The sequence below is a fragment of the Triturus cristatus genome, chromosome 6 (genome assembly GCF_964204655.1).
Source record: "Triturus cristatus chromosome 6, aTriCri1.1, whole genome shotgun sequence".
Lineage (NCBI taxonomy): Eukaryota > Metazoa > Chordata > Amphibia > Caudata > Salamandridae > Triturus > Triturus cristatus.
In genome coordinates, this window is record NC_140589.1 from 116,918,270 (window position 1) to 116,942,552 (window position 24,283).

At 47.7% G+C, this 24,283-nt stretch overlaps 1 protein-coding gene across 5 annotated transcripts in view; it reads left to right on the top strand.

Annotated features, from left to right (window-relative positions):
• Positions 1-24,283, top strand: part of LOC146816482 (exportin-5-like) — a 1,867,381-nt gene that overhangs the window by 571,384 nt on the left and 1,271,714 nt on the right. For all 5 annotated transcript variants that reach the window (XM_085610326.1, XM_085610327.1, XM_085610328.1 and 2 more), the window contains exon 18: positions 19,056-19,249. In XM_085610326.1, the coding sequence (XP_085466452.1) occupies positions 19,056-19,249 (194 nt within the window). The remainder of the gene's footprint in view (positions 1-19,055; positions 19,250-24,283) is intronic.

Sequence of the window (24,283 nt, forward strand, 5' to 3'; positions counted from 1 at the left end):
GCCCATTGTGCCGCGTTTCCAGCCAAATAGGATATAAGGAAAGCCACACGAGCCTGACTCGTGGGGAACGCCCTTGGTTTGCACGATAAATGTAGCGCCACTTGTGTGAGGAATACCTGCACTGTGTTAGGATCCCCACTGTACCTCTCTGGTGTTGCCAAGGGGACGGCTACCGGCATTTCCACTACTACCGCAGGGGTCTGGTGCGTGAGGGAGGTGCTGGGCGTGAGCGGGTCCAATTGGATAGCATCCAGTCTGGCTTTTACATCGGCTGTTTCTTGCCTGGAGGCAGCCAATTCAATTTGCACGGTCGCTAAAGCAGCCAGCACATCATCAAGTGTTGCCATGTCTGTTATCGACCGGGAGACAGTTAGTGTTATTAAGGTCGGATATTTTGTAACGCCCTGAACGTCTCAGGATCGTTTAACAGACACGATAATGAGAACGCAACCACTTGTGAAGGTTTAGTTATTTTAATGAAGGCAAAAATAATACAAGGAATAAACAAAGGTTATAGTCACTGGAATCCTCCAGGCTAATTACGTTACCAGCCCACAGCACGGATGGTCCTAACCGTCCTTTGCATATACGCCGATCCCGGCGTATGCCAACAGAGGGCAGAAATGAAATGGCCGACAATGCCAATCGGTAGGCTGTGAGGGGCACGAAGAGTGTTGGGGAGAATCGAGGAGTCAGGGAAACACCCAGCCGGGGTCTCTACCTGAAGGGAGCAGCCGCTCAACCTCTTCCTCAGACTGCACCGGGACGCGGAGTCACCTCCTGGTGATGCGTCACCGATAGCCCAATCACAAGCAAAGAAGACTGAACCGAGAGCAGCCGCTCAATCGATCCCGTGGACTTCCGAGTCTGTAACGTGGCAAACACCTCCTGGTGTGCGTTACAGCTGGCAGTCCCTGTATCTCTGGTCGGGCTGGGAGTTACGACTCCAACCAGCAAAAGCGCCACTGCGCTTTGACTCAGCCGAGTCAAAAAGCGAAGCTCAATGGTTATCCGGTAGAGCTTCCGGGTCCTTCACAGGTGACGATGGGGCAAGACACGGCCCAGGGAGTAACGACTCGACCTACCTCCGTTCTTGCCTTACTGGAGCACCACTCCGGAACACTGCTCTTCACTAAGCAGGTACGTCGGTGTAAACACAATATCCGACAGCGTTGTACCTCCCGGTTCCTCCCTTTATAGGGCGTGTTTTCCTTGAGTTACGTAACAGCTCTCCTGTTTACAAAAGGGCGTGTTTTCCTTGAGTTATGTAACAGCTCTCCTGTTTACATAAGGGCGTGTTTTCCTTGAGTTATGTAACAGCTCTCCTGTTTACATAAGGGCGTGTTTTCCTTGAGTTATGTAACAGCTCTCCTGTTTACATAAGGGCGTGTTTTCCTTGAGTTATGTAACAGCTCTCCTGTTTACATAACCTCTCAACCGCTAAGCATCCTGGGAGATGTAGTCCGTTTTCGCTGGTTACCGTTTTCCTCCCCTCGCATGACAGGAATTCTTGACACTGACATGCCGCTGCTGACACACCGCTGGTGACGCTTCTGCTGACACATCACTGCTGATACACCACTGCTGCTGACACGCCGCTGCTGACACACCACTGCTTACACACCACTGCTTACATGCCACTGCTGACACACCACTGCTGACACACCACTGCTAACACGCTGCTGCCACCACTGCTGACACGCCGCTGCTGACACACCACTGACACTTCGCCGCTGACACTTCGCTGCTGACACTTCGCTGCTTACACTTCGCTGCTGACACGCCGCTGCTGACACGCCGCTGCTGACACGCCGCTGGTGACGCTTCTGCTGATACACCACTGCTGCTGATACCACTGTTGACACGCCGCTGCTGACACGCCGCTGCTGACACGCCGCTGCTGACACGCCGCTGCTGACACGCCGCTGCTGACACGCCGCTGCTGACACGCCGCTGCTGACGCTTCTGCTGACACTTCTGCTGACACATCACTGCTGATACACCACTGCTGCTGATACCACTGCTTATACATCGTTGCTGGTATGCCGCTGCTGACGCTTCTGCTGACACACCACTGCTGACACGCCGCTGCAGACACGCCGCTGCAGACACGCCGCTGCAGACACGCCGCTGCAGACACGCCGCTGCAGACACGCCGCTGCAGACACGCCGCTGCAGACACGCCGCTTCTGACACGCCGCTGCAGACACACCGCTGCTGACACACCGCTGCTGACACGCTGCTGCCACCACTGCTGACACGCCGCTGCCACCACTGCTGACACGCCGCTGCTGACACACCACTGACACAACGCTGCTGCTGACACTCCGCTGCTGACACTCCGCTGCTGACACTCCGCTGCTGACACGCCGCTGCTGACACGCCGCTGCTGACACGCCGCTGCTGACACGCCGCTGCTGACACACTGCTGGTGACGCTTCTGCTGATACACCACTGCTGCTGATACCACTGTTGACACGCCGCTGCTTACACGCCGCTGCTTACACGCCGCTGCTTACACGCCGCTGCTTACACGCCGCTGCTGACACGCCGCTCTTGACACGCTGCTGCTGACGCTTCTGCTGACACATCACTGCTGATACACCACTGCTGCTGATACCACTGCTTACACGCCGCTGCTTACACGCTGCTGCTTACACGCCGCTGCTGACACGCCGCTGCTGACACGCCGCTGCTGACACGCCGCTGCTGACACGCCGCTGCTGACACATCACTGCTGACACATCACTGCTGACACGCCGCTGCTGACACGCCGCTGCTGACGCTTCTGCTGACACACCATTGTTGATACACCACTGTTGATACACCACTGCTGCTGCACAATTGCTGACACACCACTGCTGACATGACGCTGCTGACACACCACTTCTGACATGACGCTGCTCACACGCCGCTGCAGACACCGCTGCTGACACACCGCTGCTGAAACGCCGCTGCTGACACGCCGCTGCTGACACGCCGCTGCTGACACGCCGCTGCTGACACGCCGCTGACACATCACTGCTGATACACCACTGCTGCTGATACCAGTGCTGACACGCTGCTGCTTACACGATGCTGCTGACATGCCGCTGCTGACACACCACTGCTGACATGCCGCTGCTAACACGCCGCTGCTGACACTCCGCTGCTGACACGCCGCTGCTGACACGCCGCTGCTGACACGCCGCTGCTGACACGCCGCTGCTGACACGCCGCTGCTGACACGCCGCTGCTGACACGCCGCTGGTGACACGCCGCTGGTGACGCTTCTGCTGATACACCACTGCTGCTGATACCACTGTTGACACGCCGCTGCTTACACGCCGCTGCTTACACGCCGCTGCTGACACGCCGCTCTTGACACGCCGCTGCTGACACGCCGCTACTGACACTTCTGCTGACACATCACTGCTGATACACCACTGCTGCTGACACCACTGCTTACACGCTGCTGCTTACACGCTGCTGCTTACACGGCGCTGCTTACACGCCACTGCTTACACACCGCTGCTTACACGGCGCTGCTGACACGCCGCTGCTGACACGCCGCTGCTGACATGCCTCTGCTGACACATCACTGCTGACACGCCACTGCTGACGCTTCTGCTGACACACCACTGTTGATACACCATTGCTGACACCACTGCTGACACCACTGCTGACATGACGCTGCTGACATGACGCTGCTGACACGCCGCTGCTGACACGCCGCTGCTGACACGCCGCTGCTGACACGCCGCTGCTGACACACCGCTGCTGACACGCCGCTGCTGACACGCCGCTGCTGACACGCCGCTGCTGACACGCCGCTGCTGACACGCCGCTGCTGACATGCCGCTGCTGACACACCGCTGGTGACGCTTCTGCTGACACATCGCTGGTGATGCTTCTGCTGACACATCACTGCTGATACACCACTGCTGCTGACACGCCGCTGCTGACACACCACTGCTTACACACCACTGCTTACACGCCACTGCTGACACACCACTGCTGACACACCACTGCTAACACGCTGCTGCCACCACTGCTGACACGCCGCTGCTGACACACCACTGACACTTCGCTGCTGACACTTCGCTGCTGACACTTTGCTGCTGACACTTCGCTGCTGACACTTCGCTGCTGACACTTCGCTGCTGACACTTCGCTGCTTACACTTCGCTGCTTACACTTCGCTGCTTACACTTCGCTGCTTACACTTCGCTGCTGACACGCCGCTGCTGACACGCCGCTGGTGACACGCCGCTGGTGACGCTTCTGCTGATACACCACTGCTGCTGATACCACTGTTGACACGCCGCTGCTGACACGCCGCTGCTGACACGCCGCTGCTGACACGCCGCTGCTGACACGCCGCTGCTGACACGCCGCTGCTGACACGCCGCTGCTGACACGCCGCTGCTGACACGCCACTGCTGACACTTCTGCTGACACATCACTGCTGATACACCACTGCTGCTGATACCACTGCTTACACGCCGCTGCGGACACGCCGCTGCGGATACACCGATGCTGACACACCGATGCTGACACACCACTGCTGACACATTGCTGCTGATACGCCGTTGCTGACACCACTGCTGACACCACTGCTGACACCGCTGCTGGCACACCGCTGCTGACACCACTTCTGACACGCAGCTGCTGACACACCACTTCTGACACACCACTTCTGACACGCCGCTGCTGACACACCACTTCTGACATGCCGCTGCTGACACGCCGCTGCTGACACACCGCTGCTAGCACTTAGCTGCTGACACTCAACTGCTTACAAGCCGCTGCTGACACGCCGCTGCTGACACACCGCTGCTGACACATCGCTGCTGACACACCGCTGCTGGCACTAGGCACTACGCTGCTGATACACCACTGCTGACACACCGCTGCTGACACTCCGCTGCTGACACTCCGCTGCTGACACTCCGCTGCTGACACTCTGCTGCTGACACTCCGCTGCTGACACTCTGCTGCTGACACTCTGCTGCTGACACTCCGCTGCTGACACTCCGCTGCTGACACTCCGCTGCTGACACTCCGCTGCTGACACTCCGCTGCTGACACGCCGCTGCTGACACGCCGCTGCTGACACGCCGCTGCTGACACGCCGCTGCTGACACGCCGCTGCTGACACGCCGCTGCTGACACGCCACTGCTGACACGCCGCTGCTGACACGCCACTGCTGACGCTTCTGCTGACACATCACTGCTGATACACCACTGCTGCTGATACCAGTGCTGACACGCCGCTGCTTACACGCCGCTGCGGACACGCCGCTGCGGACACGCCGCTGCGGACACATTGCTGCTGATACGCCGTCGCTGACACCACTGCTGACACCACTGCTGACACCGCTGTTGGCACACCGCTGCTGACACCACTTCTGACACGCAGCTGCTGACACACCACTTCTGACACGCCGCTGCTGACACACTACTTCTGACACGCCGCTGCTGACACACCGCTGCTGGCACTACGCTGCTGACACTCCGCTGCTGACACGCCGCTGGTGACGCTTCTGCTGACACATCACTGCTGATACACCACTGCTTACACGCCGCTGCGGACACGCCGCTGCGGACACACCACTGTTGACACATCACTGCTGCTGATACCACTGCTGACGCCGCTGCTTACACGCCGCTGCTTACACGCCGCTGCTTACACGCCGCTGCGGACACGCCGCTGCGGACACGCCGCTGCGGACACACCACTGCTGACACACCACTGCCGACACATTGCTGCTGATACGCCGTCGCTGACACCGCTGCTGGCACACCGCTGCTGGCACACCGCTGCTGGCACACCGCTGCTGACACACCGCTGCTGACACACCGCTGCTGACACACCGCTGCTGACACACCGCTGCTGACACGCCGCTGCTGACACACCGCTGCTGGCACTACGCTGCTGACACTCCGCTGCTGACACGCCGCTGGTGACGCTTCTGCTGACACATCACTGCTGATACACCACTGCTTACACGCCGCTGCGGACACGCCGCTGCGGACACGCCGCTGCGGACACACCACTGTTGACACATCACTGCTGCTGATACCACTGCTGACGCCGCTGCTTACACGCCGCTGCTTACACGCCGCTGCTTACACGCCGCTGCGGACACGCCGCTGCGGACACGCCGCTGCGGACACGCCGCTGCGGACACACCACTGCCGACACATTGCTGCTGATACGCCGTCGCTGACACCGCTGCTGGCACACCGCTGCTGGCACACCGCTGCTGACACACCGCTGCTGACACGCAGCTGCTGACACACCACTTCTGACACGCCGCTGCTGACACACCACTTCTGACACGCCGCTGCTGACACACCACTGCTGAAACAGCTTTGATAGGAGGAACATTAGACAGGTGCATGAAAGACAAGGACGAAATCCATTTGATTCCAAAGCGGAGTCACGCGGGTGGGAGATAAGAAGGTGGGTGCAACTAAAAGAAGTGGAGTAGGAGGAGGCAAGAGCACTGATGTAAAGAAACAACTAGCTCCATAGAGCAGATGGATGACAAGGGGTGCTACCGGTTGGACGAGGCTTTACAGAGCAGATTAAGGCTGCTCAGCCCTCATTAAGGATAGTTGCAGGTGCAGGTAGAAGGAATGTTTGGCAAGGATTGCAGGGAGAGAGGACATGGGAGAGTTACACAAATATAGAACAAGCATTGAAAAGGCAATAGGTCTCGCCTTTCATTAAGTTAAAGCCATTTGCTTTGCTATACAATACCATTAGCAAAGGAAATGGTTTTAACTTAATCAAAGGCGAGACCTGTTGCATTTTCAATGCTTGTTTAAAATCCCTTGGGGTAGGCCAGGGCCCAGGAGCACAACACAATTATTATTTTTATTGGGCCCTGTTTGTCCCCTGGGGTCCACATCCCTCAGGCCTTACATATTTTTAATGAGATGGGGGTGCGCGTTTCCCCTCCCCAGGCTTCTTTCGACCCTGAGGATTCCATTCCCCGGGGCCTACTATATTGTTTGAAGGGGAGGCAAGCCTTGTGTGCCCCCCTCCCCGAGTCTCTAAAGGCTCCAGGTACCTGATCCCATGGGGCCGGTTAAACTTGAGCATTTTTAAAACACCTGCAAATTGGAGCAAATACTAAGTTTGATCCTAGCGGGCCGGGGCTTGAAAGATGCTCCCGCCAGCTGGGAGCAGACTTGAGACCTGTTTCTCTACTCTCCTCAGTGCGGGCATCAGCGTGCACCCCGTCCCTTTTAAAATACATAGGGCCCTTTAGGATGGGGTCCCCAGGGCCCAAGAAAGCTCAGTAGGGGGCCTGCATGCCACACTCCCCTGTATGATTGTATTTTGCCTGGGGAGATGGGTTTTCCAGGTCCCAAAGGTTAATCCTACACTGTGTGGCAAAGGCTCAAACCCCCTCCCAGGACGACTGATGGCATTGCGAGGCGTAGGGGTAGCTGACAGCAGGAGGTTGACCAAAGGCTCTGTGGTCAACCACCAATGTGCATGTCCGAAGGCCCTACACAGCGAGGATTGGTTGCATTTGGGGTGTTTGACTGCAGCCAGACCTTGAGGCCAACACCTGTGCAGCGGCGGTTGGCTATTCTTGGGAGGGTTGGCGACAGTGCCTGGCCACTGATCAGGTCTTGTGGCCAACCCACCATCGCGCACGGCCAAAGGGCTTGTGCAGCATGATGTTGGCTGCATGCAGGGGTTCGCTACAGGGCATGTGCTGCGGTGGTTTGGATTTATATATGGTAATAAAATATCACTTTACGTTGTAAATTCACTGAAAAAACAAAGGTTAAAGTAACTTTATATTTAGGTGAAATGGGGGAGAGTATTCGACCTTGAATCTGGGAAACTGGGTTCGAGTCTCAACAAACTGACTGAACATCCTGTGATTCTGGGCAAATCACTTAATCTCCCCGGGCCTAACAAAAATGAATGTGACCTCATGTAACGCAACTGGTGCTCATGTAAAGTGCTTTGATACCCAATACCTTCGGATCAAGTACGCGCTATATAAACCTCCGTAAAAAAAAAATTAACCAGTTATAGTTATGGTTATCTCTAGTAACTATAATTAGTGCTCTAAGGTAACTGTAGCTCGCTTCCCTCTCCATGCACTGCTGATTACCCCACATATTACATCACTCATTACATCTTCTATGACATCATTGATATCACTGCAACATTTGCAATTAAATTATTGATTGGAAAACTCTGCGTGGCAGGGGCACAAGTTAGTTACCGTAGGGCACAAGTTATAGTTACTTAGAATAACAATAACTAATACTGGTGAATATCTGTGGTTTATAAAGTTTAAAGCGTTCTGATGTTGCTGAACATTTCAGCTAACTATAACGTTACTTTAACCTTTGGTTTTTTCAGTGAATGAATATATATATATATATATATATATATATATATATATATATATATATATATATTCACTGAAAAAACCATAGGTTTCACACACGTTATAGTTAGGAATTAGCATTTAAAAAACCTTAGAAATTCAATGAAAAAACCAAAGGTTTCACACATGTTATAGTTAGCTGGACATTTCACTCGTAAAAAACCAATGAAATTTCCCCGTTATAGTTAGTTCAGCTAACTATAACTCGCGCGCCCGCAATGCACTACTGATGACGTCACATATTACATCACTCATGACATGGTCACTGACATCACTCATGACATCACTGATGACATCTCAAATGACATCACTGATGACATCACTGATGACATCATCCTTGTGATTGTGTGTTTTTCTGAAAATTAAATATGTTTTATATTTATGTATATCTCAAGGTCAATGGAAGAATAAATTGGTATTTTTAGTGTAACTGACTGATTAAGTGTATCATAGTGAATAAATGGCTTACTGAGTAATCTTTAAATATGAAAATATCTGTATCAGTTTCTTACTTTGTGCATAAGTGGCTGCATGGGTTGGTGAGTAGCTACATGAGTGTCTATATAGGTTATTAGTTGGTTTTTTGTCAGTATGAGTGTCTGAGTGTCTGTATGGTTCGGTGGGGGGTATTACGTAGTGCATAGGTGCATGAATGAGTGACTCACTGTTTGTATGTGTTGAAGACAGCATGTGTGCAGGACTGTATGGGTGGATGAGTGTGTGCATGGGTGTGTTAGTGAGTGAATGACTGTCTCAATAGTGTCTCCATGAGTAACTACATATGTTTTTAACTAGTATATGTGACTATTGGTGTATATAAGTGAGTATATGTGAGAGTGAGAGATTGAAAGAGTTCCTGTATGAATAAGTATGTGTTTCTATAAGTGATTGTTCAAAAGACTAAGTATGTGTAAGTTTCTGTAGAAGTAGGTGTGGTGGTGTGTGTATAACTGTATATGCAAGTAAATGGATGTTTGATTCTTTATTAGCATGAGTGACTATGTGTGTGAGTAACTCTATGGATGAGTGGCGTTGTGTAACAGGATGTATAGGTGTATGAATACATATGATGAGTGAGTACATGTATGAGTGACTGTAGAGGATTGTTGGTGAATGAGTGGGTGTGTATGTGGTTCTTCGAATTACTGAATAGGTTGTTGTAACTGATATTGATATGTTCATTATTTTGTACATTTTAGTTTCTATTTTTGAATGTGTGTATTAAAGGTTATATTAGGGGAAGAAGAGGTCTGCTACTCTTTCACAAGGATGATGTCATCAGTGATGTCATTTGAGATGTCATCAGTGATGTCATGAGTGATGTCAGTGACCATGTCATGAGTGATGTAATATGTGACGTCATCAGTAGTGCATTGCGGGCGCGCGAGTTATAGTTAGCTGAACTAACTATAACGGGGAAATTTCATTGGTTTTTTACGAGTGAAATGTCCAGCTAACTATAACATGTGTGAAACCTTTGGTTTTTTCATTGAATTTCTAAGGTTTTTTAAATGCTAATTCCTAACTATAACGTGTGTGAAACCTATGGTTTTTTCAGTGAATTTGTAAGGTTTTTTAAATGCTAATCCCTAACTATAACATGTTTGAAACCTATTGTTTTTTCAGTGAATTTGCAAGGTTTTTAAAATGCTAATTTCTAACTATAACGTGTGTGAAACCCATGTTTTTTTCAGTGAATTTGTACGGATTTTTAAATGCAAATTTTTTTTTGTCATTTTTTGTAAGCCTTTGTATAAAATAATATATGTACTATATCCTGCATTATGGAAAGGTTTTTTTTTTTTTTATGCATTTTTTTCCGTGCGCGTACGGTAAGCTGACGGTACGCGCTTCGTACGTCATAAGTACGGTGCGCGTACGTGATACGTGCGTGACGTATGCGTACACCCGGAAGCAACGTCGCGGGTACGCAGGGGCGTGTAATGCGCGATACGCAATACGTGCGTGACGTACGCGTACACCCGGAAGCAACGTGTAATGCACATGCGCGAGTGTGACGTACGCGCTTCGTAAGCGCACCGTAAGCGTCACGTGCGCGCACGGCAGGTCATGTGACTTACAAAGAACACTTTTTATTGGTTGAAATTACTTTCACTTCCAGAAACTTCCCACACCACACCCATTCCCCTCAATTCTGCTTGTGATTCTCTAGGAGCAGGAGCTGGATTGACATTGGGATACAATGGCAGAACAGCAGACCTCTTCTGAGAGTGAGGCTAGCAGCACCACCATGATCCAGAGAAGGAGGAAACAAAAGACTTCTTTTGTATGGGAGTATTTCACTTTTCCAGAGGGGGAGAAAAAGGTGAATGCTCAATTGGTCACTTGCATACTTTGTGGTCGTGTTTTATCAAGAGGAAATCCAAGGAAGAAATATTCCTTTGGAAATCACTCTATGAAGAGACACCTCCAGGACAGACACCCAAGGACCTTTGCTCGACATACTGGAGAAAACTCTTCAGTAAGTCACCAGAGCCCAGCCTCAGATGCTCAGCCGAGTACATCATCGGCAGCTCAGCTGAGCCCTTCCTCTGATGTTGGAGCATCACCTTCTTCTTTTCCTGTGGACACCAACCCTCGATTTGGGAGGGTTGAAATGAGGTGTACAAGATGTGGTGGTCTTATTGTTTTTGGGGAGATCAGTCTTCCCCTTATTAACAATAAGATAGACCAGCATGTTTGTAGACGCTCATAATACTCCCATTCTTTCTTTCCTCCATCCCTGTATGAACCCAACGGCTCTTATAAGAGCCAACCTTACCTCTCAACTTTTTTTTATTTTTTCTTTGAAACTTTTTTTTTTTTTTTTTTTACCGTACGCGCACGGTAAGCGTATTTTTTTTTTTTTTTTAAAAACACTAAAAATCAATTACCACATCTCAAGATCCTTGAGAAATTAATAACTAATTTTTAAAAATCTTTTTGAGATAAAGTGGAAGAAAGAGACCTTCTAATTTCTCACTTACCTGTCCCACCCAACAATTTCATTTATAATTAAAATGTAATTGTATCACTTTTACAGACTGACACATTATGAATCCACTTTTCAGATTTTTTTAAAAGCACATGTCCAAACTGCTTTTTCAGACCACCACCATGTGTAACCTGGGTGACTGCCTACATTCCAGCAAGGGCAACCAGCCTTAGTGATGCTGAATGTATTTGCATTACTGACTGAAACCTCAAACCCCACTCGCTTGTAAATACTGTGCATAATTCCACATGGTAAGCAGCTGTGTGTGTGCTAAGAGTCTGCTTCTGCACCAAAAAATGGCTCCCCCTTTCCATCTAATGCAACTGTGAAATCACCAGAGCAATACGCAATAAATCTCTGCCTATAATTCCTCTTTGCACACAGAGTCATGTTTTCACATTAGTCACAAAACGAAATTTCTTTGCCAATTTGAAAGCACACTTACTGCTCTTTTTTTTGACAAGTGATAATCACTTTTACAGACTGACACATTATGAATCCACTTTCAGATTTTTTTAAAAGCACATGTCCAAACTGCTTTTTCAGACCACCACCATGTGTAACCTGGGTGACTGCCTACATTCCAGCAAGGGCAACCAGCCTTAGTGATGCTGAATGTATTTGCATTACTGACTGAAACCTCAAACCCCACTCGCTTGTAAATACTGTGCATGATTCCACATGGTAAGCAGCTGGGTGTGTGCTAAGAGTCTGCTTCTGCACCAAAAAATGGCTCCCCCTTTCCATCTAATGCAACTGTGAAATCACCAGAGCAATACGCAATAAATCTCTGCCTATAATTCCTCTTTGCACACAGAGTCATGTTTTCACATTAGTCACAAAACGAAATTTCTTTGCCAATTTGAAAGCACACTTACTGCTCTTTTTTTTGACAAGTGATAATCACTTTTACAGACTGACACATTATGAATCCACTTTTCAGATTTTTTTAAAAGCACATGTCCAAACTGCTTTTTCAGACCACCACCATGTGTAACCTGGGTGACTGCCTACATTCCAGCAAGGGCAACCAGCCTTAGTGATGCTGAATGTATTTGCATTACTGAGTCCAACCTCAAACCCTTAAACTATTCTTTTTTTATACCAGTACACCTTAATTTATCGTGAAAACATAGTCCATATTATTTTATATGTTCCTCACATTTAAATTTCTCCCAAAACAGAAAATGATAAACACAACTTCAACAAAAGGAATTCCATTTCTATTATTCATTTCTTAATTTACCATATACATCCCCTCTCAAACTCTAAACTCACCTTTAAAATTAGTTAGCTGTGAAAGAAAAGTGGCACTCAAACAGCAGATTATCAGAGCCAGGATCTCTTTTCTTTACACCTCTCTCCTCTCAGCAGAACCAGATAATGGCAAACTTTCCCTCTCTTTTTCCACACATATACATGTTAATTTCAAATCTCAGTGCTTCCCCCTTTTTTTCAAATGTAATTACACATTTCTATTGGTTGAAAACCAACCCTTTTCCAAAAGTACCCTTCCCCCAACTTGACTTCTGCCTAGTACCCTTCCCCCAACTTGACTTCTGCCTGCTACCATAGCAACAGCTCATGGAACACTGCTGTGTGGAGTTAGGTCAGAAGTTCGCCAAACAATGTTTCAATTCCACAGAGCAAGAGTGCTTGACTTTTCAAACCTAACAGCAAATCCAAAGTACTGTTCTTTGGTAACACATTTTTCTGTACCAATACAAAACATGCTTCTATTAATTTACACATGCAGCCTAGTTTTTATTCTAGAATGGTATGAAACAGCCAATCAGTTCTTTTTTTTATGAAAAAAATATGTATTCCTCCATTTCCAAACTGTCTTTTATTTCATTTTCCCATTCTACTGAATTACACCTCCTGAGTGCATCCAGATCTCCTTGGAAGATGTTCACAGTGTGGATTGTAGGGCACAGCTATGTTTTCTGGAGTGAAAAGTTTGCAGAGAAAACAGGTATGGTGAGAGACCTTGCTTTGCCAAATGTAGACATTAAATGGATTGGTCAGAGAGGGTTAAAGTGGCACCAATTGATGCCATTGGTGAAATCCTTCATGCAAATCCAACCCCCTGACCTCATAATAGTGCACTGTGGTGGCAATGACCTAGGCACTTTGACTGGGGTAGGTCTGGAAATGCTTATGAAGGACACCTTTGCACAACTGTTTTCACTTTTCCCTAAAACTGCCTTTGTGTTTTCTAACATATGCCAAAGGCAAAAATGGAACTGGTCCAATCATTTCTGTCCGCAGATTGACAAAGCAAGAAAGCACGTCAACAAATCTGTTTCTGCTTTCCTCCGTGACTATGGTATGGGTTCCATTTACCACAACAACTTACGTTACGACATGCAAGACATTTATAGAGGAGATGGTGTGCACTTCAATGATGAAGGGAACAGAGTCTTCCTCTTGAACCTTAGACTCTGCATCGGTACTTACTTGTAGGTACCACTAAAAAATCACTTCATAAACACAACAGCTCTTTTTAGAGCCCCCTAATATCTAAACACTTAAATCTGAATTTTATTTCTCTTTTTATTTTTTTTTTCTACCGTACGCGTACGGTAAGCTTACCGTAAGCTTACCGTACGCGTACCCCGCGATTTTTTTTAGTTACCGTAGGGCACAAGTTATAGTTACTTAGAATAACAATAACTAATACTGGTGAATTTCTGTGGTTTATAAAGTTTAAAGCGTTCTGATGTTGCTGAACATTTCAGCTAACTATAACGTTACTTTAACCTTTGGTTTTTTCAGTGAATGAATATATATATATATATATATATATATATATATACACACACACATATGTGTGTATATATATATATATGTATATCTCTGTGTGTGTGTGTATATATATGTATTTGTGTGTGTGTGAGAGACAGAAAAATTCAAGCCTTCACAATCCAAAAACCTTTTCTTCAAATTCACAAAAGATAGTGTAGTGCTCCGCACTTACTCCAGTTTCAAATCAAAGATGCTATAGGTCTTTAACCACAGCAGGCATAATATTTTGAAATATTTCTTTGCAAACTCAACTACATCAATAGAGAGGTTTCTGCTCTCGCTGAATATAGGACTTTGAAATTCTGCAGTGCATGAGCCAAGAACTTTGGATTTTCAGAATAGTTTGGTTTATTTTCAGCTAAGCAAGCAAGGACCACCCTCTGTAGATACATGGGATTGTAGAAGTCACTACTTTGTCATGCAAACATCCTCTCCATGGGAAGATTAACAGTCTGTTCTATGAGAAGCTGTGAAAAGCTGGCTTAGTATATGGTGAACACTTATGTAAGTGAGCACCCTGCGCAAATCTAGACAACCCTAATTGTGATTTTAGTGACCTTAGAAAACCTTAGAAAGCTCTCTAAGTGGTAGCTGTGGAAAGCAGCCTTGAGGCTTAGTCCAGAAGGAGTGTAAAGCAGCTTGTTCTACCAGAGCATAATCTTATTGGTATAGATTAAGTGAAGAAGAACCACACAGTGTATTTATAAAGATATGCATCAGACACTCACTAACACATACAAATATCTCCTGCCTGGAGATATACACAATGCACACAATACTTTGTAAATAAAACAGGTAAGTAGCACAAATACACAGTGGTCGCCAGGGGAAGATCAAACCGTATACTAAAATAGTGGTATGTGAACCACTACTCAAGTCGAGAGTATACCCAGTAGACGTAGAAGTGCCAGGGACCCAAGGAACCACCCAAGGTAAGTAACTAGGAACACCATGGAGGCCGTGTGCAGAGTGGGAACACGACCGTGGGCTCAATACAAGTCAATGGGTAAGTCACGATTGCAGTTTTAAAGGAGGAGGACCCTTCCCAGTGCAACCTGAAGATACCTCGTGGAAGACAGAAGGTTGGAGAGCCACCCCACCCATGGATACCCTAGGAACCAGGATGCATACACCAAGGAAGCCGGGTGCATAGGTATGAAATGGCTTTGGAAACCGCCGTCAAACTCAATGGAGTTCTTCAGGAAGATGCCACTGATGGATAGGGTAAAGGTGTCCGGTGGAATCCAAAGGTGGATTCAAGATGAGAAGTACCTGCAAGCAGAGGGGACAGAGTCTATGCCACTCAGCAGTGACCATGAGGCACGGAAGATGAATGCCAACCGATGTCGGCTGTTGCAGGAGAGCTGACGGTGACCTTGGAGCTGCAGCTGTGCGGACCATGCAACTCTGTGGAAGACCAGGAGCCGTTCATGAGCTGTCCCACGTCGGATGTCGAGAGTAGAGGGGTCGGTATCTGTCGGGAGACCCAACAAGCCTTGGCAACTGCAACCAACGTGGAAAGCAAAAAAGGTGCAGTGTTGGGACCAGTAGGGTCCAGGTGACTCGCTATAAGCAGGGGAGTAAGAGCATGCCCCGAGCAATCAGGGGAACCCGCTGAAATCAAACAAGAACCTCAAATGAACACACAGGCCGGAGGCACTGGAGTCGCGAGAGGACCTCAAGCAGCTCACCAAAGATGCAGGCCCACAGTGCAAGTGATGCATTGAGGACGAAGATCTTGGTCACAGGAGATGTTTGAGGTTGGGGCTACTTGGAGCCCGAAAATCTTGGAGGAAGAAAGCCAACAAACCTTTGCAACGTCAAGTCGACTCCGTGCACAGGGGTTCGGTTCCTGCAGCTCCGTGAAGGGATACTGGCCTCAAACTTGATGAAAGGACAGGGTAGTCCTCGAGGGATGTGGAGAACAACCCCCTGTGTTGCTGAGTCTTTCGGAGTCCGTGGAAGCCCAGGATCAGCAGGCAGGTCAGTTTTGTTGCAGTGCCTGCAGATGCAGGGAAGTGACTCCTTCGGTTCAAGGGAAATTCCTTCAGGTGTCTTGGATGTCCACAGGCCTTGGAAGGGTTCTGTATGGAGCACAGGCACAGACGTTGGAGAAGACTTGCAGGACATCAAGACCAGGAGCAGCAGGAGTTTTCCCAGTTGCAGTCTCTGGCCCAGAGCCAGGTCCAGAAAAATCCAGAGTGCGCAGAAGGTCTAAGAAGAAGTGGTGTCTTGATATGAATCTGGTCCCACGACGCATCTAGGGACCCACCTACAGGTAAGCCCTCAAGTACTGTAAGGAAAGGGTTGGGACGATTCAGGGTTTCCTCCCAGGGGAAGGGGCGGTCAGTGGGGAGGATACTCCCATGTCCTTTGTCCAGTTTCGCGCCGGAGCCGATGGCTCCCTGAGCTGGTTTGAACTGGACTATGCAAGGTGGGCACCAAATGTGCCACTCAAGCACACTGAGTGGCACTGGCAAGCGCCCCCACCCTGCCCCAATACACTAAACCCTGTCTGGGAGGTGGTCACACCTCCCTGTGACAGGATACCTATTGTTTCGTCTTCCCTTGCAGAATCCTGTCTCTGGTCGACAGCAGCCATGTTGTGCTGTCCGGGTCTAGAAAACTGGTACCAGGAGCACTGAGGGCCTCCCGGAGGGGCTTTACAGTGCATGAAATCATACCTCCCACACCATTTATGGTGTGGGGGTATGATTCCAACATGTTTGATACCAAACATGACAGGGTTCGTTATATCCTGTTTAGAGATGGTCATCGCGTAATGACGCATGCCCACTCTTATGTATCATAATTGTTGATGCACTTGCAACCCAGGAGAATGGACTTGGACGGTTGTAGGGGTGTTCTGCTTATGCAGAGGCACCCTCGCACTTAGAACCGAGCACCCTGCCTTCAGGATTGAAAGACCTGCCTTAGGGGTGACTTATAGGTTTTAAATGCAGTGAACCCAGATATAGGGAAACCTATATCTGTCGTAAGTGGTGCACCGGCTTACACAGGCTGAAATACCAGGCCTGTTATCACAATTTGAGTGGTCTCTCATGGGTGGTATGATACATGCTGCAGCCCATGGGAGGCCCCTGGTGTTACTATGCCCTGGGTACCTCAGTACCATATACTAGGGACTTAGAATGGTACTCCAGTAGCCAATCTGTGATGTACCCAAGTACTCACCATGTCATTTACGGAAGAAAGCACAGAGACTGGGGTCCTGGTTAGCAGGATCCCACTCAGACTAGTCAGAAACAGCATAGCACCATCCAAAAAGTGGGGGTAACCATAAAAGCACATCCTACTTTCGTACAGAAGCATAGTGACCACTGCAGCCCACAACATTTACAAGACTGTCACATGGGAAATCATCATCATTCATTTACCAGACCCCACTATCTAGACAATAATGTTGCCAAAGAGGTAGCAGTTGGCCAATGGTTCTATACATGTTCCTTTAGGGGCGAGTTTTCTAACCCACCTGAAACTTAATTCAAGAATTGCCTATTATCTGATTGAAGCAGGTGAATATATGAAAGATCCATGCTATGACAGCAAATATTCTACTGGAGTGCTAATATCTTTCATACATTTATACACCCCTACCCCCTTACTGTGACACATCTGCACACTTGATTGTTCGGGCTGTGGTCAAGGGTGTGTCAAACGTACCTCGTCTTCAGTTACCATTGGAGTCACATACATAGGAATAAGAATTTAGCTTAAAGACCAATTTGCGGACAGTGGATGGTATTAGGAATACATACTTTGTAGTTCACTGTATTTCTGGTTTGCACGTCTGTGATCAGTAATGGGCAGAATAGAACTAATTAAGAATATAAAACCTCATATATGTCGGTCAGGGGGTAGCATATTATTTGATGCCCTTTGTTCCTGCATTCTAAATAGTTTGCAGTCTCATTTGATGTGAGATTATGACCGATATAGGATAAGCAGACAGATCCTCGAACCCCCACATGGCAAACTGGGTGTGGGGTGGGGGAGATTTGCTTTGATATTTAGTCATGCAGATTGTTTAATAAAGCTTGTAGTCTGCAAAGCATCAACCAGGTCTATAAACTATGTGTAAGATGTTTGTTCCAGGTTTGATACTCTGTTTGATCTGGTCATGCTGAATGTTTAGTCCACATCATCTCTTTTACCCATCACCTCTTATTTGATGCATGCCATTTGTTGCATTGAAAGGGTAAAGTTGAAGAGTACATAAATGTAAATGTTAAACGCTGCTAAGTTGTTAGCCTTGGAGCCCTTTGAAGTAATTGTCCTGTTCTCTCTTTGCTTGCATTTGTCATGTTCTTATTGTATGTTTTATCATTGGCCAGAGAGGGAGGGCGCAGAGAAGATGCGTGGGGGTATGGCGTGTGACAGAAATTTGGCTGAAGCAATGCCATCCACACAAAGGTGTTCAGCAGTCCAGTCATCTAAGCTTCTAAAGCATGTCCCCATTTACATACTTTTAAAAAAAAAAATGTATTTGAGATTTTTGCAAATATTACAGATCTACACATTTCTTTGATGCAATAGTGCTGTTGTTGAAAATGGTATCACATGTGCATAATCAATAAATTCCCCCATTTACATACTTAAAGGTACTACCACAACTAGCCTTGTATATTGGAAAACAAATTGTAGTTTGATGGGAGACCCTGTGTAAAAAAGTTCTAAAATTGAATGAGGCTCATTAATCTAATATGTTCAATAGGTAAACGTGAAGCAGCTAAGCACAGTGATGTTAGTGATATTAGAGAATGTGTAGTAGGAGCCAGGCAGAGGTGCTTCTGTCCTCAAACATGCTTTTGTTCCATTTACAGCCTCATTTTGGGACACTGTTGGACTATGTTAAGCGACTGTTGAGTGATGAGCTGACGCAGATGGAGGGGAGCACACTGATGGAGGCCATGTTCATTATGATCAAGCAGCTCAAACATTATGATCAGCAGAAAGCATTGTTGGAGGAATTAATGGCTCCCGTTGTTTCACACTGGCAATCTACGGAGTTGCAAAGGTAGGGAAGGGTGCATGATGTATTGAGGAGAACGTTTATGTTCACATTATTATTCGAACTGCCACTATGTTATGTTATGTTATCTGGTATTTATAGAGCGTGCAGCTACTCCCAAGAGTGTCCGGCGCTAAGAGAAAATGACCACATAACAGCATACAGACCCCGCCCCACAGCAGAATCGGACAGTCCTAAAGCTGGAAAAGCCATGTTTTCAGATTCCTCCTAAAAGTAAGGAGGTTCAATATCTGTCTCCGAGGGAGAGGGAGGCCATTCCATAGTCGAGATGCTACCGCTTGAAAAGATCTTCTCCCTACCCGGGAGAGCAAGACCTTCGGAGTTGAGATCAAGCGCTGAGTGGAGGACCTCAAGGTGCGCTGCGGTGTATAAGGCTGAAATCTTTCCCTTAGGAAAAGGGGGCTCCAATCTAATGAAAACCTTTGAAAACCAGGACTAGAGCTTTAAAATGAATTCTTTTTCGCACCGGAAGCCAATGAAGTGAAGACAGAAGATGAGATGTGCGAGACCTAGGTCTTGTCATAAAGATGGCCCTGGCCGCCACGTTCTGAATCATCTGTCGTCGGCCGAGTAAGTATTCCGGTTGTCCCAAATACAGGGAGATAACGTAGTCCAATCTCGACACCACGAGGGCCTGGACTACTGTTTTCCTGTGGGAGACTGGAAGCAGGGGGAGAAAATTCCTTAGCATTTTCAGCACCCCAAAACAGGCCTCAGCCACCAATTGGACTTGCGCCTTCATGGAAAGGGCAGCATCCAATTTAACCCCCAGGTATTTTACGATAGTAACAGCAGACGAGGGGGGGGATGTGTCCTGCGGCCACCAGGTATGCCATGCTTCATATGAACGAGAGCCGAAAAAAATTATCTCTGACTTTTCAGAGTTACACTGCAATTGATTTCGACTGAGCCAAGAGAAAACCTCAGAGAGGCAGTTGTTTATCCTAGTACCATTGAATTCAGTACCCTTCTCGCACGTGAACAGCAGTTGAGTGTAATCCGCATACAACACTATTTTAGCGCGGTGCTTCTCGGCGAGAAGGGCAAGAGGGGCCATATACAAATTGAACAATATAGGGTTTAAAATTGAGCCCTGAGGAACCCCGATGTTCGTGGGAGGGATTTCTGCTGTGAAAGATGGTGACCAGATTATTTGTGAGCGGTTACTTAAAAAGGACGTAAACCATTTCAATACCGTGCCTCCGATCCCGCCCTCCTTAAGTCTTTGCAGTAATCTATTGTGGGGTACGGTATCGAAGGCAGCGGAGAGGTCTAACAACACCAAGACTACGTTACCTTCTCTATCCAATGTGGCTTTTATTGTCTCAGCGAAGTTGGCTCTGAAGCCAGACTGGCTCGGGTGCAGGAGATGATTGTCCTCCATGTACTTCGTGGTAACTTCATTATCATATTTCCCCAAGACCTTGGAGAAGAAAGGCAGAAGGGAAATAGGCCTGTAATTACTGGCGACCTCCGGGTCTGCCATAGGTTTCTTTAAAAGAGGGAGGATTTTTGGCATGTTTCCAAGTTTGTGGCATAAGCCCCTCCCACAGTGCTAGGTTTAAAATACTATTAACTACAGGGTTGATCGCTTCTGCAATGGAAGACAGTACTTTTGCTGGACATGGATCAGAGGGTGAGCCAGACTTAAGAATTTTCAGGAGTGCCAGGGATTGCTCAAGGGTAATCCCAGGGAATTGCAAGAGAGAGAAATCCATGTTACAGCAAGCGTCCGGGGGTAGATCACTAGCTGCCTCGTGCTCTGGCGGCTGGATTGCGAAAGAGTCCTGGATGATTAGAATATTTTCATGGAAAAAACAGGCCATACGCTTGGTCCAGTCGCTCGTAGGGACGAAAGGGCGACTTATAGATGAAGGGGACGAAAAACTTTTTACAATATCAAAAAGTTCTCTGCTTTTGTTGGCCGCCTGATCAATTTTTGTAGAGAAGAAAGATTTTTTTCCCTCCCAAACTTTCCTATAGTGTTCTTTCAGTGCTTGATTGTAGGTGGATTTGTCCATGGGTCTGTAGTTCCTCTGCCAGACTCTTTCAATGTGTTTACATGCACTCTCGCTTTTTTTTTAGTGCTTCCATAAACCAAGGGGCAGAGGCTTGGGTAAGTTTGGCTGCCTTCGTAGTAGGGGGGGGCAAGTTCCAGCACCTGAAGTTGCAACCAGTGCTCTAGGGAATGCACGTCCCGCTCAAGATGGCCGCTAAGGTGGATAGGGAGCTGGCTCAGAGCACACTCTATTGCCTCCGGTGAGATCAGATGGAAGGGTCTAAAACTACTTCCCTGTGATTGAGGCTTGTCAGGTTCCCTACCGATTTTAAAACTTATCAGGTAGTGATCCGACCAGGTTAAAGCGAGGGGAACCTCTATTTCAATAAGAAAAGATCTGGTCCAGTGTGTGCCCTTTGTCATGTGTGGGGAGACTAAGGTAGGGGGTTAGATTGAGAATATCGAGGGATTCGCACAGCTTCATGGTCTCCGGTTCTAAGGCGTTATCCAAATGGATATTGAAATCGCCAAGGACTGGGCATTGGCTGTGTTTGGCCGCTATGGGAGCAATCACATGGATAATAGACTCCAGGAATTTTCCTGCTGGTCCCGGAGGGCGATAGATCAATGACCCCACAATAGACTGATGGGCCGAGATGGTCAAAAGAAAGCCCAAGCTCTCCGCCCCCTCTATTTCCGAGATCGGTAGAGGTGTGCAGGTGAGGGAGCTCCTGAAAATTAAGGCTAATCCACCCCCTCTCCCTATAATGCGGTCCTTCCTCAAGATCTGATAGCCCGGGGGGATTGCGTTGGCGATAGTGGGGTTAACGCTTCAGTTAGCCATGTTTCAGTTAGAAACACCAAGTCAGGGGTGGAATCGGCTAGCAAATCGTAGTGTGTGTTCAGTAGGAAGGCTTTCAGGTAATTACCTACATTCCCCTGCGGTAATCTGTGTGAGCTCGTATTGGGTGTGACATCACACCCCCCTGGGTTGGGTGAGGCTACCCAATTGCAATGTTTGCACTCGGGAGAGGCGTTGCTCCCATGCATATAGAAGTGTGGTCTGCAAGACATACAGCTACCAATATCAAGGAGGCAATCTGTGCCATACCTGATCCTATTGGGCTGCTCTGGCGACAGACCGGCATCATTCCCGACCCCGGCCACCTCTGGGAGTCTGATGGGCGCAGACTGGCTTGCCGCTGGCGCGCCTGCTGCGTACTCGCACATCATCCCGTTTTAAAGTGCCCAGCGTGCAACAACTAGACCGCACCGTCTAAAGAAAGATGGCGGTGTCAGTTGAAAAAAGCCCCACAGAATCAGGGTTCGATTCCCCCTCCCTCTGCAAACAAATTCCAACTTCAAAATTCGATTTCCCACACTATAAAAACAAGCAAATTGATTAAAAAGTAGAATAAAAGAATTAAACAATTCTAGTCATGTGCAAAACGCAAAGAATAGCAGCAAAATTCTACGTGGGCCGAGCAATGTTTGATCAGTTACGGGGTGCTATGCATGAGCTGTATCAAAGGAGTAGAATGCAACCATAACCTATAAGTCTTAAAGTGTGTGTAAAAGTATCCTTTCATTCAATTTTCGCAAATTTGTAAGAGGAATTAATGTGTAAGTGACTCACTCAATGTATTTCTCATAGATGGATATACCTAAAGAATGTTTGTCACCCTAGTTTTAATTTAGTTATGTTGTTTGCCTGGAATTCACTGCATTATGACTGTAATATTTTTGAGGACTGGTTGTAAAAAAGGGGTTTATTTTTCCTTTGTTTTAATGTGGTGAATTAGAAATGTGCTTATATTGCTTGGCAAAGAGTTTTGGGCCCTTATAGTTTGCAGCTGATGGCATAATTTCGGCAGATGGGTACACCAGCTGTCCGTAAAATCTAAACAGGCATTGGCAATGCAATCGGTCTCACATTTTTGAAAGCTAGAGCTCTTGGCGGTGAAAATGACAATGTTATTTAATTTAGTTTCTTTATTTGCAGTTGAGTGATCATATTTGCATAGTGCTATTGTCATTTGTATGGCCTTGCGACGCTGGAGAATCAGAATATGGGACATAGGTTATGAGGGAGGGGAGACAAGAGTAATATACTGCCTGGAAAAAAAAAGTAGCAACATCCTGGTGAAAGCAAACACTCATAGGGAATGCAAGATTAAGTAAAGCATGTGAAAAGTAAGCGGGAACAACATGGTTACCGTAACGTTTTTACACTCATTATTCAGAAATCAATGAGTCAGGGGTACTGTAGTTAGAGCCCGAATGCATTGAAAATAAATAAATTGGTTGGGGGTCTAAACTGTAGGATGCAAAGGCAAGGAGGCTCAGAAGATGGAAGACCAGCAGACCCTGAAGCAAAGCTCCCTACCGAAACATCTAGATCACAGCCTGAATGCCAGCAGAACAGAGACATAGCTGCTGACAGGGATCAGGATTATAGCAGACAAGGGCCAACAAGCCAGAGTGAAAGCCACAATCTCTGGCGTTAGTACCAGGAGATGGACACTGAAAACAGAGCAGGGGGCTTCTGAGCTGAGAATCAGCAATGGTTACTTGTCCATCAAGTCTGGATCAGTGGATAACATGGAGGCCGGAGTCAGGGAAACAAACTTGCCTGACTGAAGGCCAACACATCAAGCAGGAGAGACACTATGAAGACGAAGAGTTAATTTTGTGGTACTTCTTGTTTTTCTTCATGAACTAATCTCTGGAAGCAGTCCGCTGTGAGGATCTATTGGTTAAAGACGAGCAGGATTCAGTAGAAGATGTGAATTTGGATCGGCGATGGGCACCCTCCAATAAAAGCTTTGGCTTCCACCCCCTGACTTAACAAGCATGAGACACACTTTTCCCATGCCCTGCTATTGTAATTAGGGAGGCGTGCAGGTTTAAGTGGGCTGTCTGCTTTTGGAAATATCAACATGGTTTAAGTCCTGAAGGCTTGGAGAATAAAATAAATAATTTGGCATTACTGCTTCAGGGGATGCCTAATATAGCTCTGG